At 46.7% G+C, this 15,031-nt stretch overlaps 1 protein-coding gene across 1 annotated transcript in view; it reads left to right on the top strand.

Annotated features, from left to right (window-relative positions):
• The window catches only part of Dync1h1 (dynein cytoplasmic 1 heavy chain 1), a 63,898-nt gene that overhangs the window by 17,783 nt on the left and 31,084 nt on the right, over positions 1–15,031 (top strand). The window contains exons 10-29 of the mRNA XM_055593028.1: positions 684–833; positions 2,179–2,325; positions 4,885–5,025; positions 5,759–5,935; positions 6,064–6,174; positions 6,261–6,380; positions 7,420–7,659; positions 8,443–8,598; positions 8,758–8,871; positions 9,298–9,408; positions 9,486–9,695; positions 9,853–9,999; positions 10,158–10,324; positions 10,404–10,577; positions 11,056–11,221; positions 11,304–11,492; positions 11,719–11,913; positions 12,859–13,141; positions 13,344–13,444; positions 14,481–14,640. Of these exons, the coding sequence (XP_055449003.1) occupies positions 684–833; positions 2,179–2,325; positions 4,885–5,025; positions 5,759–5,935; positions 6,064–6,174; positions 6,261–6,380; positions 7,420–7,659; positions 8,443–8,598; positions 8,758–8,871; positions 9,298–9,408; positions 9,486–9,695; positions 9,853–9,999; positions 10,158–10,324; positions 10,404–10,577; positions 11,056–11,221; positions 11,304–11,492; positions 11,719–11,913; positions 12,859–13,141; positions 13,344–13,444; positions 14,481–14,640 (3,259 nt within the window). The remainder of the gene's footprint in view (positions 1–683; positions 834–2,178; positions 2,326–4,884; positions 5,026–5,758; positions 5,936–6,063; positions 6,175–6,260; positions 6,381–7,419; positions 7,660–8,442; positions 8,599–8,757; positions 8,872–9,297; positions 9,409–9,485; positions 9,696–9,852; positions 10,000–10,157; positions 10,325–10,403; positions 10,578–11,055; positions 11,222–11,303; positions 11,493–11,718; positions 11,914–12,858; positions 13,142–13,343; positions 13,445–14,480; positions 14,641–15,031) is intronic.

Raw genomic sequence — 15,031 nt, 5'->3', positions numbered from 1 at the left:
GCCAGGGCCAGGCGGTTTTTCTTATCGCTGTGTTTGGAGAGGACATGTCACTAAAAAGGCCTAGGCAAGGACCTGTTTCATAGCAGAGGTTCCAGACTGAGCTTGGCTGGTCCCCTCACCTACAAATTTAAAATGGTATCTATGCCCAGGATACTGTACTAAGGAAAGTTAACAGTCTACAGATGCTGTGGGTGTCCCTCAGCCAACAGCACATTCCTGGGATATTGTGTGGCCTAGGGCATACTGGTGGCAAAGACATGCAGATTTTGCCTGTCTTTAAACAGGAAAATTTGCCTGCTTCTGAACAGAGGGAAGGATTTCTTGTTGAAGAAAACGGCTTGATCGCCGGGCTGCAGGGTTTCTAGTTTCATGTCTAGAGCTACCTTCTAGCCCCCATGACATCACTTACGTGAGTTTTCCATCATAACTAGCAGCTATCGAGCTAATAGCTGATCTTCAGCATGGTGTTAAGTCTCCTTGTAAATTAGGAGCTGGGAAGTCTGGCAGGTAGTTGACGAGTCCCAAAAGTGGCGAAAGCAGACAAGATGAGGCTGTGGATGTGATGGAAGTGAGACAGGACTGAATTGGAAACTTGACCGTGGCACACCTGCCCCCTTCTCACTCTTGTGCTTTGTGAGCTGACCTTCAACAGCAGTGGCTCAGTGACCCCACTTCCTCTGTAGATTGAAAGGATACTGGGTGTCCGTCTGCAAGCTGGCCTTAGAGCTTGGACCCAGGTTCTTCTTGGACAAGCTGAAGATAAAGCAGAAGTCGACATGGACACAGACGCCCCACAAGTTAGTCACAAGCCTGGTGGAGAGCCAAAGATCAAAGTGAGTATCTCCCATGATGCTCCTCAGTGTATAGCAAGCGGATCACAAGTTCAAGGTCAGCCTAGGCTTTGCAATGAGACCCTGTCCCAAAAACTGCTGTGCAAGGCAGTAGTGGCACACGCCTTTAATTCCAGCACTCAGGGAGGCAGAGGCAAGTAGATCTCTGTGAGTTTGAGGCCAGCCTGGTCTATAGAGTGAGTTCTAAGACAATTAGGGCTACACAGAGAAACCCTGTCTACAAAACAAAACAAAACAAAAAGTGCTTATGACGGCAAGGTCAGAAGGGTAGCTCAGTGTTAGAGTGCTTGCTTAGAATGTGGGAGGCCTAGTCTGGATCCCTGGCACTGGAGCTGGGACTGCGTGTGTAGTGCTTACAAAGACATCACCTGACAGACAAAGCATTTAACCAGATGATGAACATTAGCAGCATCAGTGACGTGGGTACCATCACATGCTGGTAATGCCGAGCGATGGCAAAGGCACCTCACAGCTGCTTTTTTCTCCAGAAAACTTACAAGAAAAATAGAAGCTCACCTGAAGGTCAGTCTGCACAGCCTCTGACCAGAGCAGAAAATGCCATAGGTGGGAATGGGTTGAGGAGATAGGACAACTAAATTGGAGTGTATGGTGAAGCAGGCAGTATCAGTGTCAGTGAACCTGCTGAAACACTTTGCACTTTCTTTGCAAATCTCCTGACAGTTTAAGATAATTTCAAAACAGAAAGCTGTAAAAAACTTAAAAGTCTATTTTAGGAAGCATGCGTAGGGCATGTGTACCGTTGCATGCTTGTGGAAGTCAGGCCACCTAGAGGGAGTCCAATGGATCCTAGGGTTCAAACTCAGTCGCCAAGGCTTAGCAACAGCCACCTTGACCAGCTGTGCCATCTTACTAGCCTGTAAGCGTGGTTTTTAGGATATTGTATCCTGGCAAAATGATGAATGTGTCTAAGTGCAGATAACGGTACAGCTCTGGACTAGCCTGAAGCACTGACCAGTAGCACAGATGGTGGACAAATCAGCCGTGTATAGTTGGCAGTAGTGCCACTGCTTCAGTGATGCTGTTTCTCAGGCCTCGAAGTCTTATTGAACGTGTGGATTTCCATGAGTACCTACTGTGCGTTCCAACCCAGGCACCAGGACACCTGGAGCGGATGAGGGGTGCCTGTCCCCAGCCTCTTGTGATCTTAGAGGGACAATATGAAAAAGCCCAGGAGTGCATCTGATAAAGTGACAGGCTTTGTGGTTCTAACCAAAGATGTTATAATTTAGACAAAGAAGGTTGTTAAGAACCAAAACCATTTTATTGAAGTATGTTGGTGAGTGAAAACAAAACCTTTCTTTTACAGAACGTTGTTCATGAGCTGAGAATAACAAATCAGGTAATCTATTTGAATCCACCCATCGAAGAGTGCAGGTACAAGCTATACCAGGAGATGTTCGCCTGGAAGATGATCGTGCTATCCCTGCCCAGGATCCAGAGTCAGAGGTACCAGGTAAGCTTCCAGGGCTCCAAGCACGTGCCTCTGATCAGCTCTCATCTGGGACTCTGATTGCCACCTCTTCAGTGTGTCAATACATGTCTTTTCCATACTCAGGATCCCGAGGTTCCATGTCCTAAGGGAAAGCTTGGCATTTGCAGCCTTTCTCATCACTTGAAAATTTCCTTCATGAACTTCTTTGGTTGTTTTCAAACAGGGACTCACTGTAGACCAGCTTTGCCTCAAACTCAAGAGTCTCCTGCCTCTGCCTTCTGAGCTCTGGTGTTAAAGGCATCTGCCACTATGCCTGGCCTATGACCTTTTTTAATAATCCCAGTTCCTACTGTTTTCCTCCCTATTCCTCTGTTGATTTGTTTATTTTTGGATATAGGGTCTCACTGAATAGTCCCAGCTGACCTCCAGTCTCAGCCTCCTGAATACTGGGATGGCTACACCAGCTCCTGCTTTCAGAGACATGTTCAAGCACATGTAGAAGTAGAAATCATGAGCTCCTGCCTGCAGCCTTAGTTATCACACATAGCTCTTCTTACTTAATCTGTAGATCCCTCTGACAAGTGTAAAGCAAATCCTAGATTATAGTCTTCCTGATACAGTTCTAGAGCCAAAGGAAACCCCACATTTAGTCTCTTATTCTAGCCAATGTCACTTTTATGTAGGACCAGTGGTTTTCAAAAAGATTCCACAGCTCTGCCATGAAGACTGTTTTAGAATTCAGCAATTCTGCTAGAAACACACCCTTCAAAATTAAAAGTGTGTGTGTGTATATTTTATTTTACATGTATGAATATTTGCCTGAATGCATATATGTTTACCATGTGTAACTGGTTTCCATGTCAACCAGAAGAAATAGTTGCCTCTCCAGATGCTGGGAACTGAACCCAGGTGTTCTGGAAAAGCAGCCAGTGTTCAGGACCACTGGGCCATCTCTCCAGCCCCAAAACATACCTTTTTCTCTTTGACTTTGATCATAAATATCACTCTTTAAGGGCTTGTTTGTTGTTTTAATTACATTTCTCTATTTGGTGTGTGGGCATACACACTCTCTCTTACATATCACAGTGAGAAAGTGGAGGTCAGGTACCCACTACCTTGTAGGTTCATTTTGAGAACTGAACTCAAGATGTAAACCTTGGCAGCAAGTGCCTACTGAGCCATCTTCCTGGTCCTTATAGTATGGTTTGCCCAGCTAATCAAAACCAGGCTATGAGTTTTGGTTTTGGGGATCCTGTTTGTCCAGTTCTGTGTTTAAGGGTTTTGCATTGTCTTGTTTCTGTCCAGACTGGACAGATGAGAGCTAGCCTGACTGTGGACAGTAGCGCTCACAGTGTCCTCAAGCCACTCTGCTGACAGTCCTCTCCATATTCGTACATGCAACCCTACCCTTCTATGAAGCCAGGCCCATCTCTGCAGTTGCTGATTTCCATCTCTGTTGGTCCCATAGCCATGACTTGGTACCCTACTTGCTCCCTTGGGTTTGCTCTTCCTCTGCTCCTTCCTCTCTTATCCTTCTTCCCACCCAGTCCAGAAATCATGTCGCCCGTGGCTTCTGTTAACACCATCTTTAAAGTTCATCCTGGTCTGTTTCACCAGTCCCTGTTCCCACTCCATCCAAGGAGCACCATTGCCTTGGCTTACTGATGTTTCTTTCCTCCTACCATTCTCTCTGCCTCTGCTCCCTAAAATCAGTCTTCCTTTAGGAGGTGACCCTGACTTTGCTCCTGTGAGCCCTCTTACAGCCTGCCATCTCTTGAGGAAAGCTGTGGTCCTGGTGCTTGTTGGCCCTATTGTTACCTGTTTGCCTTCCTGACCTTAGTTTCTGCTTTCCCCTCCTGGCTCCGCTCTGGCCTCGCTACACTCTTGCCCTCAGCCCTGCAGACTGACTGCTCAGGGGGCTTTGTTATGAGGCACTCTCTGTGCTCACAGACCCTGAGAGAACATATTCCTTCCACCTTTCCAATCTCTGTTCACATATCACCTTCTGATGAAGCCTTTCCTGTTTTCTGTTGAAGGTAGCTCAGTTGTAGAGTGCTTACCCAGCATGCTCAAGGCCCCTCTGTTCAATCCCCTGTACTATAAAAAATGAACAATACACAACCATTCCCTGACCCATCCTGTACTCGCTATGCTTTTCCTACTTGTTCTGCATAGGCTTTCTTCCCATATAATGGTCTGTACATAAATGTCCTTTGTCTCTTCTGCAGAGTGTGACTTAACCTGAGTGGGAGTTTCTGTTTATTGCACCTACATTGGGGCCTGGCATGTAGTAGGTACTCAGGCAGTGCAGGTGGACCAAAGGTTCCTTGCGTTCTTTAGCTAATCTCACCTTGTGCCATTAGTGACTCCACGTTTTCTGGTTTGCAGTTATTCTGATGTTCCCTTTATTGGTTTAACAAGCTAAATATAATCAGATTTCTCATTACTTGTGGCTAAGGAAAATAGATATTATCTCTTAGTGCATTTTGAGGGTGATTTTTCTTTTGAGTCATTTTCAGGAAGAGGTGACTGCAATTTGCATTGTATATACTAACATTCATGTTGGCTTTGGTTGGTCAGGTGGGAGTACATTATGAATTGACTGAGGAAGAGAAGTTCTATCGGAATGCGTTGACACGCATGCCTGATGGCCCCGTTGCCCTGGAAGAATCGTACTCTGCGGTTATGGGCATTGTGACTGAAGTTGAGCAGTACGTGAAGGTAAAGACACCTGATTCCATCCAAATGCCATGGATAGTCTATTCTTAACATGCAAGAAGGTCAGGGGTGGTGTTTAGAGGCATTGGGTTCAATCCTCAGCACCACCAAAAAAGGAAGAAAGAGAATACAGAAAGCTAAAAGGTCTTGATAGAGAATAAGGCTTAATGGGCAATGCTTGCTTTATTTATTGGTCTGTTTGTTATCTAGCTGTCTGTCTGTCTATTTTCTATATTTATTTATTTATGTTGAGACAGAATGTCCTTATTCTAGCCCTGGCTGGCCTGGAATTACTTGCTTTGTAGAGCAAGCTGACCTAGAACCTGTAATTCTTACATCTCCTGAGAACTTGGATTACACACCTGTGTCACCACACCTGACTGAATCTTCCTAGGTAGCTTTGGATAGTCTGGAACTATGTAAACCAGATTTGCCTTGAACTCACAGAGATCCACCTGTGTCTGCCTCAGTGCTAGGATTAAAGGAATGTGCCACCACTCAGCAATATTAGCTTATTTTAAAACCAAGAGTGAATAGTAGGGTAAATCTTGTGGTTTTAGCTATGGTTTTTAAGAAAAATAAATTTTACCTTTTGCTTTATAAATTCTGGGACTCTGAAGTGAGGTTCTCTAATGATGTGAAAACATGAATTTGGACTGTGAGCATAACAGTTACTGGTATATTAATAATAGTCTACAGAACTGCAGACTAGATTTGAACTGTTTCTTTTTTCCAGGTTTGGCTTCAGTACCAGTGTTTATGGGATATGCAGGCGGAAAACATTTACAACAGGCTGGGGGAAGATCTCAACAAGTGGCAAGCTCTCCTGGTCCAGATAAGGAAAGCCAGAGGAACCTTCGACAACGCCGAAACCAAGAAAGAATTTGGACCAGTGGTGATAGATTACGGCAAGGTGAGCTCAGCTTGTTCTCAAAGGTGGCAGGAGGCTTTAAGAGTAGTATTGGTGTTTCGCTCTGAGTTGCAGCTTAAACACACTCCAGGAAAGAGCTGATCGAGTGCTGCTGTCCACTTGACCTGCAGGTCCAGTCCAAAGTGAATTTGAAGTATGACTCTTGGCATAAGGAGGTCCTCAGCAAATTTGGCCAGATGCTGGGGTCAAACATGACAGAATTCCACTCCCAGATCTCAAAGGTGAGGGGAGCGGGGTGTTGCCCAGGGAATTGGCAGTTGCAGGTTAAGCCTGGCACCGTGTTGAAATACAACCCTCTCTTCAACAGTCTCGCCAAGAGCTGGAGCAGCACTCAGTGGACACAGCCAGTACGTCTGACGCAGTGACCTTCATCACCTATGTGCAGTCTCTAAAACGGAAGATCAAACAGTTTGAGAAGCAAGTTGAAGTGAGTTCTCATATTTGATTCATGAAACAGAGTGGTTTCAAATAATCTTGGCTGAGGTTGGGCTCTCAGAAGTTAGAACAAGCAGCTGTGACCATAGTATAGATTCCTCAAGGCAACAATGGAGTATTTCAGTTGGCTGCTGCTGGCTTACCTTAGTGTCGCTGGCTGTTTGACTGACAGTAGTGTGGAGACCTACACAGCTTAGGAATTGACCTAATGGGGGCCACAGGGGATGAGAAAATTGTGTTCTGAGGGAACACTGAGGGACTCGATACCTGAAGGAACCATTCTTACAGTGTGGTCGTCAACTGCCATAGCCACCTGATGAGCTTGGTAGAATGCACCATGGAAAGCCTGGGGTGGTGGCGCACACCTCTCCTTCCATAATTTGGGAAGTTAAGGCAGGAAAAGTATGACATTTAGGCCAGAATGGTTTTCCTAGCAAGATCTTGTCTCAAGAGGCTGGTGGAGAGCAGAGGTGTGTCTGAGCGGGTAAAGCTGCCTGCTGTCAGGACTGATGACCAAATTCTTCCTAGAACCACATGGGAAAGGAGAGAACAGACTTGTACAGGTTGTCCTTTGCTTTCCATACACGTGCTATGATACATGCCTGTGCACCTATATACATGATAAATAAATGTAGCACCATGAGAGTCTAGGAGTCTGTACTTTAAAAAGCTCTGTGGGTGATTGTTATGCACAGTTCAGTTTTGAGAGTTGCTGTCTGTTTAAATCTGTTCCTGTTTCCAAGTGCTTAGGATTTGAGTATTGTGTTAATTCAGGAGAAAGGGAGGAAGTACAGTACAGGGTACTCTCTCTGCCCACTTGGTGGTGTCAGGTGTAGTAACTGGTAGGCCACTCCAGGCATGGCACAATGTCCTCTGACCACAGTGATCTTATGTGGGCAGTTGTAGAAGAGCAGATGCTTTGACCTTTGTGTTGTGTGGTCACAGGGAGCATTCTCTTTTGTTTAGATGTTGATAGTTATTTCTCCTGCTATTATAGAAAAAAAAAATTTTTTTTCTTTTAACTCTCAAAGCTCTACCGCAATGGTCAGCGTTTGCTGGAAAAGCAAAGGTTCCAGTTCCCACCCTCTTGGCTTTACATTGACAACATCGAAGGTGAGTGGGGGGCCTTCAATGACATCATGCGCCGGAAGGACTCTGCTATTCAGCAGCAAGTGGCGAACCTGCAGATGAAGATCGTGCAGGAGGACCGAGCTGTGGAGAGCCGCACCACCGACCTGTTGACAGACTGGGAGAAGACCAAACCTGTCACGGTGAGCTTTGCTAAGCCTGCCAGCCAGCAGCACAGCATGAGTTCTTTTGTCAGACACAGGAAGCCGTGCTGGGGCTTAGCGTTTCAGTACTAAAAACGTGTTTGCCCTTCAGTAACTAAGAGGCTGTGCTGTCAGCAGTCATGTAGGCGGAGGCAGAAGGGTCATTCGAGTTGAGTGAGTTTAGGGCAGCGTAGCAAGTTACTGTTGCAGTAAAAAGCAAGATGCTGGAAACACAACTGGTAGAGACCTCACCCAGTGTGTGGATGCCCTGAATATCTGCAGACGCTAAATGTGAAAGCCAGGGTAGTATTTATTTACCCTGAGTGGTAGTCATTTAAGCCAAGAGGTGGTTTTATCTATTTACATGTGTCTACGGGTGTTTTGCCTGCATGCATGTCTGTGCTCTATGTGCGTTCAGTGCCTCTGGAGGCCAGAAGAGGGTGTCAGATCCCTGGGAACTGAGTCAGACAGTTGTGAGCTACCATGTGGGTGCTAGGACTCGAGCCCAGGCCCTCTGGAAGAGAGCAGCCAGTGCTTTTAACCACTGAGCTATCCCCCCAACCTGAGGAGGTGTTTTTAAATGGTTAAAATTAGTTTTAAACTGTCCTTGGGCATACTGAAAATTTAAAATTTGATTTCCCTAAGCACAGCTTAATCTTTACAAGGTAGGTGCTAGCTGTGTATGTCATGGAGAGGCTCTGTTTTGTCGCTTTTGCCCCTCCACTGTCTTTGCACCCCAGTGTTCCCCTCTGCTGAGGCAAGACTGTGCTCTGGCTATTTTAGGGCAATCTGCGCCCTGAGGAGGCTCTTCAGGCCCTGACCATATACGAGGGGAAGTTCGGCCGGCTGAAGGATGACAGAGAGAAATGTGCAAAGGCCAAGGAAGCATTGGAACTGACGGACACGGGACTCCTCAGTGGCAGTGAAGAGCGTGTTCAGGTATGCAGCTGCAAGGGAAGAGTCTGCTCTGGCAGACCCTACTACTGTCCACTCATCCCAGGGACCCTGCCGTAGGCTGAGGTGGTTGTAGTTTGTGTCTGATGAGTGAGTTCTTTAATGCCCAAGTTTAAACTGCCTTGCTGCTGTTCTTGATCACAGGTGGCCTTGGAGGAATTACAAGACCTCAAAGGTGTTTGGTCAGAACTGTCTAAGGTCTGGGAACAGATTGATCAAATGAAGGAGCAGCCATGGGTCTCAGTTCAGCCTCGCAAGGTACTTGTTGAAGTACATGTCCGTGAGTCTGTCTGTCTGTTAAACAGTCACAGGAAGAACTTTGCCAGTTCACAAGCTGCCACCTATGTCCTGCATGTTTTATGTAGTTCGTCCAGACTAAACCTGGTGTTAGAGCCATTCAGAAGGCTAGAGCTCAGCAGGTAGAATGTTTACCCAGGATGTACAAAGCCTTAGGTTCAGGCCCCAGGGTTCTGGGTGGTGGGGGCAGGTGGGCCTCTGTAAGTTCGAGGCTAGCCCTGGATACATTCATGAGGCCATGTGTCAGAGGAAAAAATAAACAACAACATAGTGTGGTGGTGGTGGCGGTGGTAGTGTGTGTGTCTGCCTGTGTGTCTGTGTGTCCGTGTCAGTGTCCATGTGTGTATGTGTGTCTGTGTGACTCCATTCTCTTGTGTCTTATGACAGCTTCGACAAAACCTAGATGGCCTGTTGAACCAGCTAAAGAACTTCCCTGCACGGCTTCGGCAGTACGCCTCCTATGAGTTTGTCCAGAGGCTGCTGAAAGGCTACATGAAGGTGGGCAGCTACCACGCGTGGGTGCAGGGTGTCTCTTCAAAAGACACCTGCTCATGCAGCTGTGTGTCCCTGAACAGATAAACATGTTGGTGATTGAACTGAAGTCTGAGGCACTTAAAGACCGCCACTGGAAACAGCTGATGAAGAGGCTTCATGTCAACTGGGTCGTTTCTGAGCTTACCCTGGGCCAGATCTGGGACGTTGACCTTCAGAAGAACGAAGCTATTGTGAAGGATGTCCTGCTGGTGGCACAAGGGGAGATGGCTTTAGAAGAATTTTTGAAGCAGGCAAGTGATGGGAGTGAGTAGCAGGCTGTTGTATGGCTCTAACCATGTAAGGTGAAGCTTTGTCTCTTACAGTCATCTCTGTCCCTAATGTCTGGTGCCCCTGCAAATGTTGCGTGTTGATTTGTCCTGGTAATGGCCTCTTCCTGGTTTCACACAGATACGGGAAGTATGGAATACATACGAACTGGACTTGGTCAACTACCAGAACAAATGCCGCCTGATCCGAGGCTGGGATGACCTCTTCAACAAGGTCAAAGAGCACATCAACAGTGTATCTGCCATGAAACTCTCTCCATATTACAAGGTAGTGTTCTGCATGCTTGAATTATACCTGAGATGTCTGTTTACTTAAAATGTGGGTCAGACAACTTGAGGGTTCTAATTTACAGTTTTCAATGAGCTTTGGCATATCCCTGAGTGAAAGGTTAGCGTGTGAGCTCTGCCCTCCTGTGCACCCACCAGGTTTTTGAGGAAGATGCCCTGAGCTGGGAGGACAAGCTGAACCGGATCATGGCTCTCTTCGATGTGTGGATTGATGTGCAGAGGCGCTGGGTCTACTTGGAAGGCATCTTCACAGGCAGTGCAGACATCAAACATCTGCTGCCTGTGGAAACCCAGCGTTTCCAGAGGTACAGCTGCAAGAGGGATCAGGCTGGCAGGCCTGAGAGCCCTCTGCAAAGGCTGACCCAGCTCTGCTTTGCTCTCTAGTATCAGCACAGAGTTTTTGGCTCTGATGAAAAAGGTATCCAAGTCTCCGCTTGTGATGGATGTTCTGAACATACAGGGGGTACAGAGGTCTCTGGAAAGGTTGGCAGACCTGCTTGGAAAGATCCAGAAAGCATTGGGAGAATATCTGGAACGAGAGCGATCATCTTTCCCCAGGTGAGCCTGAGACAAATTCAAGTTCAGCTTGAATTTCATCTTTTCCTGGTGTTGCTTAGTTTTGATGTCAAGGATTTTCATAGCCAAGTCATTGACTGAGTCATCTGCCTTGAAGCACCCATTTCTAACGCTACTTGAACTCCTGGTTTTTCAATCTTATTAAGCACCATTAAGCTCATTTTCCTCCTAAGCTATTTGTCACTCCGGGGTCTAGCTCTGCTATCTCCTAAGTGGTCTCTTTCTTTCTAAGGAGTTTGCTTAGGGTGAGTGGAGCAGATGCTGTCAAAATAACTTAAGTGAGTGACATTGAATTTTTCCAAGACTTACTGTAAACCTGTCTCTCACCAAGCCCTGGCAGATGTTTGTATGAGATCTGAGTTCAGGCTGGAGGTCTTTCTTCCAGTGGCTTTCCCCTGTGCATGGGCATTTTGCTCAGTCCCCCTGGGTGCACCAGGCAGCTGGGTTATTTTGATTTCAGGTTCTACTTTGTGGGTGATGAGGATTTACTTGAGATCATTGGAAATAGCAAGAACGTGGCGAAGTTGCAGAAGCACTTCAAGAAGATGTTTGCTGGCGTTTCCAGCATTATCTTAAACGAGGACAACTCTGTAGTCCTTGGCATTTCGTCCCGAGAAGGAGAGGAGGTAGGCTCAAGATGTTTGTTTCTTAGGAACTTGTCTCACACACTTGCACTTCTTCATTCTTAAAATGCCTTTTTATCTTCAGGTGATGTTTAAAACTCCAGTGTCTATCACTGAACACCCCAAAATCAATGAGTGGCTCACTCTGGTGGAAAAGGAGATGAGAGTCACCCTGGCTAAACTTCTGGCAGAGTCTGTTACAGAAGTGGAGATTTTTGGAAAAGCAACTTCAATTGACCCAAATACCTACATTACTTGGATTGATAAATACCAGGTAATCTATAGAAGCAAGCAGGCTGAAGATGGAAACTCTGACTGACTTGAAAATGACCCTTGGGAACCGGGCAGTGCACCTGTAGTCAGGCTCTTTGGGAGGTGAGACAGGAAGGCCAGTTGGAGTGGTGAATTCAGAGCCAGTCCAAGCAACATAGTGACGCACACCACTTCTCAAAAAAAGTGACCCTGTGGATCTCCTGTCTTTTTTTTTTTTTTTTTTCCAGGCTCAGCTAGTGGTATTGTCAGCCCAAATAGCCTGGTCTGAGAATGTGGAGAATGCTCTAAGCAGCGTTGGGGGAGGAGGTGGCGTGGCACCCTTACAGTCCGTGCTGAGCAATGTGGAGGTCACCCTCAACGTCTTAGCAGACTCTGTCCTCATGGAGCAGCCCCCTCTCCGAAGACGGAAACTGGAACACTTGGTGAGTCTCATACCTGAGCCCCTTATCACCTTTCAGGCCAAAGAGTGAAAGGAAAAGATGCCTTAAAATGTGCCTTTTGTATCAAAAGAAAAGCTGGGAGTTGTGGCCCACACCTGCAACCTTAGAATTGGGAATCAGCAGCAGGAGGATCAGGAATTGTAGGCCAGCCTGGCTTAGGTGATTGCCCATGGTAGTAAGTGGACATAGGCATTCAGTGTGCACTAGAATAGGGCTTGGTTCTCCGTTCCTCTGTAAAGCTGATCGTGGTGAAGGCTAGGTTGAGACAATGCTTGCTGCACAAGCATGAGGACCTGATGAGAACTGCTCCTAACGAGTGACAACACCCAGAGTTGACCCCGGCCTCTGCACACACACACGCATGCATGTGCACATCAGACCCACAGAAGTAAGGCCGTGTGGTATGGAGGAGTCAGGTGACTATGGGAAGAAGAACACGACCACCTTTTAAGGTTTTCGAGACAGGGTTTTTCTGTGTAGCCCTGGCTATCCTGGAACTCACTCTGCAGACCAGGTTGGCCTTGAACTCACAGAGATCCACCTGTCTCTGCCTCCTGAGTGCTTGGATTAAAGGCATGTGCCAATACCACACCACCCAGCTATGGCCAGCTTTTGAGTGTGTATGCTTTTTTCTTGTCACCATCTTCCCAGTGGGGTGGCTACAGCAGCATGGTGGCACAAGCGGGCAGCCCATGGGGTGGACATGACAGAGTTGCTGTCTGTGACATTCAGCTGCACAGACTTGTTGCTTACAGTGGGAAATGTGATACTGTTTCCAGTGTCCCCACCAGTGAAGTTCTGTTTGGAATTTGGAATATTTGCTGCCAGTCACTGTAACTGTCCTGAATACTACTGTAAACTTGATAGTCTGCAGGCTCAAACAGCACAGTGTTTCTTTAGCTTATGGCAATTTCTTTACTTCCTCAGATTACAGAGTTGGTTCACCAAAGAGATGTTACCAGGTCCTTGATCAAAAGCAAGATTGACAATGCCAAATCTTTTGAATGGCTCAGCCAGATGCGATTTTACTTTGACCCTAAGCAAACTGACGTGTTACAGCAGCTGTCCATTCAGATGGCGAATGCCAAGTTTAACTACGGCTTTGAGTACCTAGGTGTTCAAGACAAGCTGGTTCAGACACCCCTCACTGACCGTTGCTATTTGACAATGACACAGGCTTTGGAGGCCAGGCTTGGAGGTTCCCCATTTGGTAAGATCTTATTTTGACACACTAAGCTGATGGTTTGGATGCATTTCTTTATGCCGTGGTTTCAACGTTGTAAAATCTTCAATTTGCTTACATTTATCATACCTGAATTTCAAGATAAATTTTACTGCTCTCATTAAGCCAAGTATTTACAACCAACTAGGTAGTGGATTTGAGTTCTAAATTATTTTTCTTTCAATAATAGGGCCTGCTGGAACTGGGAAGACAGAGTCCGTCAAAGCCCTTGGCCATCAGTTGGGGCGGTTTGTCCTAGTTTTTAACTGTGATGAAACCTTTGATTTCCAGGTAAGAAATTTTTGCACATCATCTTAGAACCATTAAGCCTCCCATCTCCTAGCCCCAGTGCAATGTACCTTCTCTGCTGCTATTCTGAACTGCTCAGGGCCCAGCACACACTGAAGGAGCTTGACTTTCATTGTCTCAAAGTTAACCATTATTGTCTGAAATGGCTATTGCCTGTCTGTCTGTCTGTCTGTATTTATGTGTTTGACACTGGGTTTCCTTGTAGCCCAGGCTGGCCTAGAACTCATTATCCCCTATCTCAGCTGGGCCAGCAGGCATGCACTGTTACCTCTAGCAGTAATGTCCTCCCTTCCCAAACCAGGGACCTTTAAACATGCTAGGCAGGTGCTTTACCCCTGTGTTACACCTCCAGCTCTAGAAGGGAAGCCTTTTGAGCTAATGCTTGATGCCTGTGTCTGAAAACAATAAATGTTATGGAAAATGTTTCTAAGCTTAACAAAAAAGTGATGGAATAAAAATTACAGTTTTATCAGAGGGGTTTTATTGACACAGGTTGGAAAGAGTGTTTCTCAGTCCGTCTTTGTAAGGACATTGCTTGTATGTGACTGAGGAATGACTCACTGCGTGTCCACATTATGCTGCTCTCATTTTGAAGGGGGAGGTTGTAGGTTTCAGAAAGCCGTGACCTGCTCAGAGTTGGACAAGTTAATCATAGTTAACAGGCTGCACAGCTCGACTACAAAGATGACTCCCCACAATCCTGGAGGCCAGAGGCCCACTGTGGTTTTGGTAGAATTGGCTCCTAGTGAATCCTGTCTTCCCTGCATGTAGGTGCTGCTTTTGCACCCACTGAGCGTGTGCCCTTTCCTCTATGCAGAGAGGAAGGGAGGGGTGGCCGGAAGGGTGGACTCCGGTAACTTAGTTCTCCCTCCTAAGTGTCTTCCTTAGTTTTATCTCCTTAGGGCATGTTTCCCAAGTACAATAACCCTGTAAGTTAGCATGTGGGGAGATGACGCTGGGAAAAGACACGTCAATCCATAACAAATGGTTGAAGCCTCTTTGCTTCTTTTCACTCTAGGCGATGGGACGAATCTTTGTGGGGCTTTGCCAGGTTGGCGCGTGGGGCTGCTTTGATGAGTTCAACCGCCTGGAGGAGCGGATGCTCTCGGCTGTATCCCAGCAGGTGCAGTGTATACAGGAGGCACTGCGGGAGCATTCCAACCCCAACTACGAAAAGAGTAAGGCTTCTCTGTGGTTTTGGCTTTGTTGTGTGTGAGGGTTTTTTTGTTTTGTTTTGTTTTATCACTGAGGATCTGAAGGTAAAATCTGATGTGAGCTCATTTACTTATGGCAGCTTCCTCCCCTGGACAAGCAAGTACAGTGGCGCATGGTTGGAGACTGATATGAGGGCTGGTTGGTTTGGAATCATTTTTGTTTCCTGGTGCTGGCAGTAGTAGTACCAGTTTCTATGGGTCCTGGAGCAGAGCATCCTCTGCAAGGCTGAGGCCACGCTCATTCCTCTCCACACACATATCCTCCAGTGGCCCTCAGGGGTCTTTTCCTTTGAGCATCACTGGGAAAGCCAACCTCCTTAGCCATCTGTTTGACCTCAGTGCTTCTACCGTGTGG

The sequence above is a fragment of the Psammomys obesus genome, unplaced genomic scaffold, assembly GCF_907164565.1.
Source record: "Psammomys obesus unplaced genomic scaffold, mPsaObe1.curated_primary_1811, whole genome shotgun sequence".
Lineage (NCBI taxonomy): Eukaryota > Metazoa > Chordata > Mammalia > Rodentia > Muridae > Psammomys > Psammomys obesus.
The sequence above is the reverse complement of the archived record's forward strand: the minus strand, read 5'-3'. Positions and strand labels throughout refer to the sequence as shown.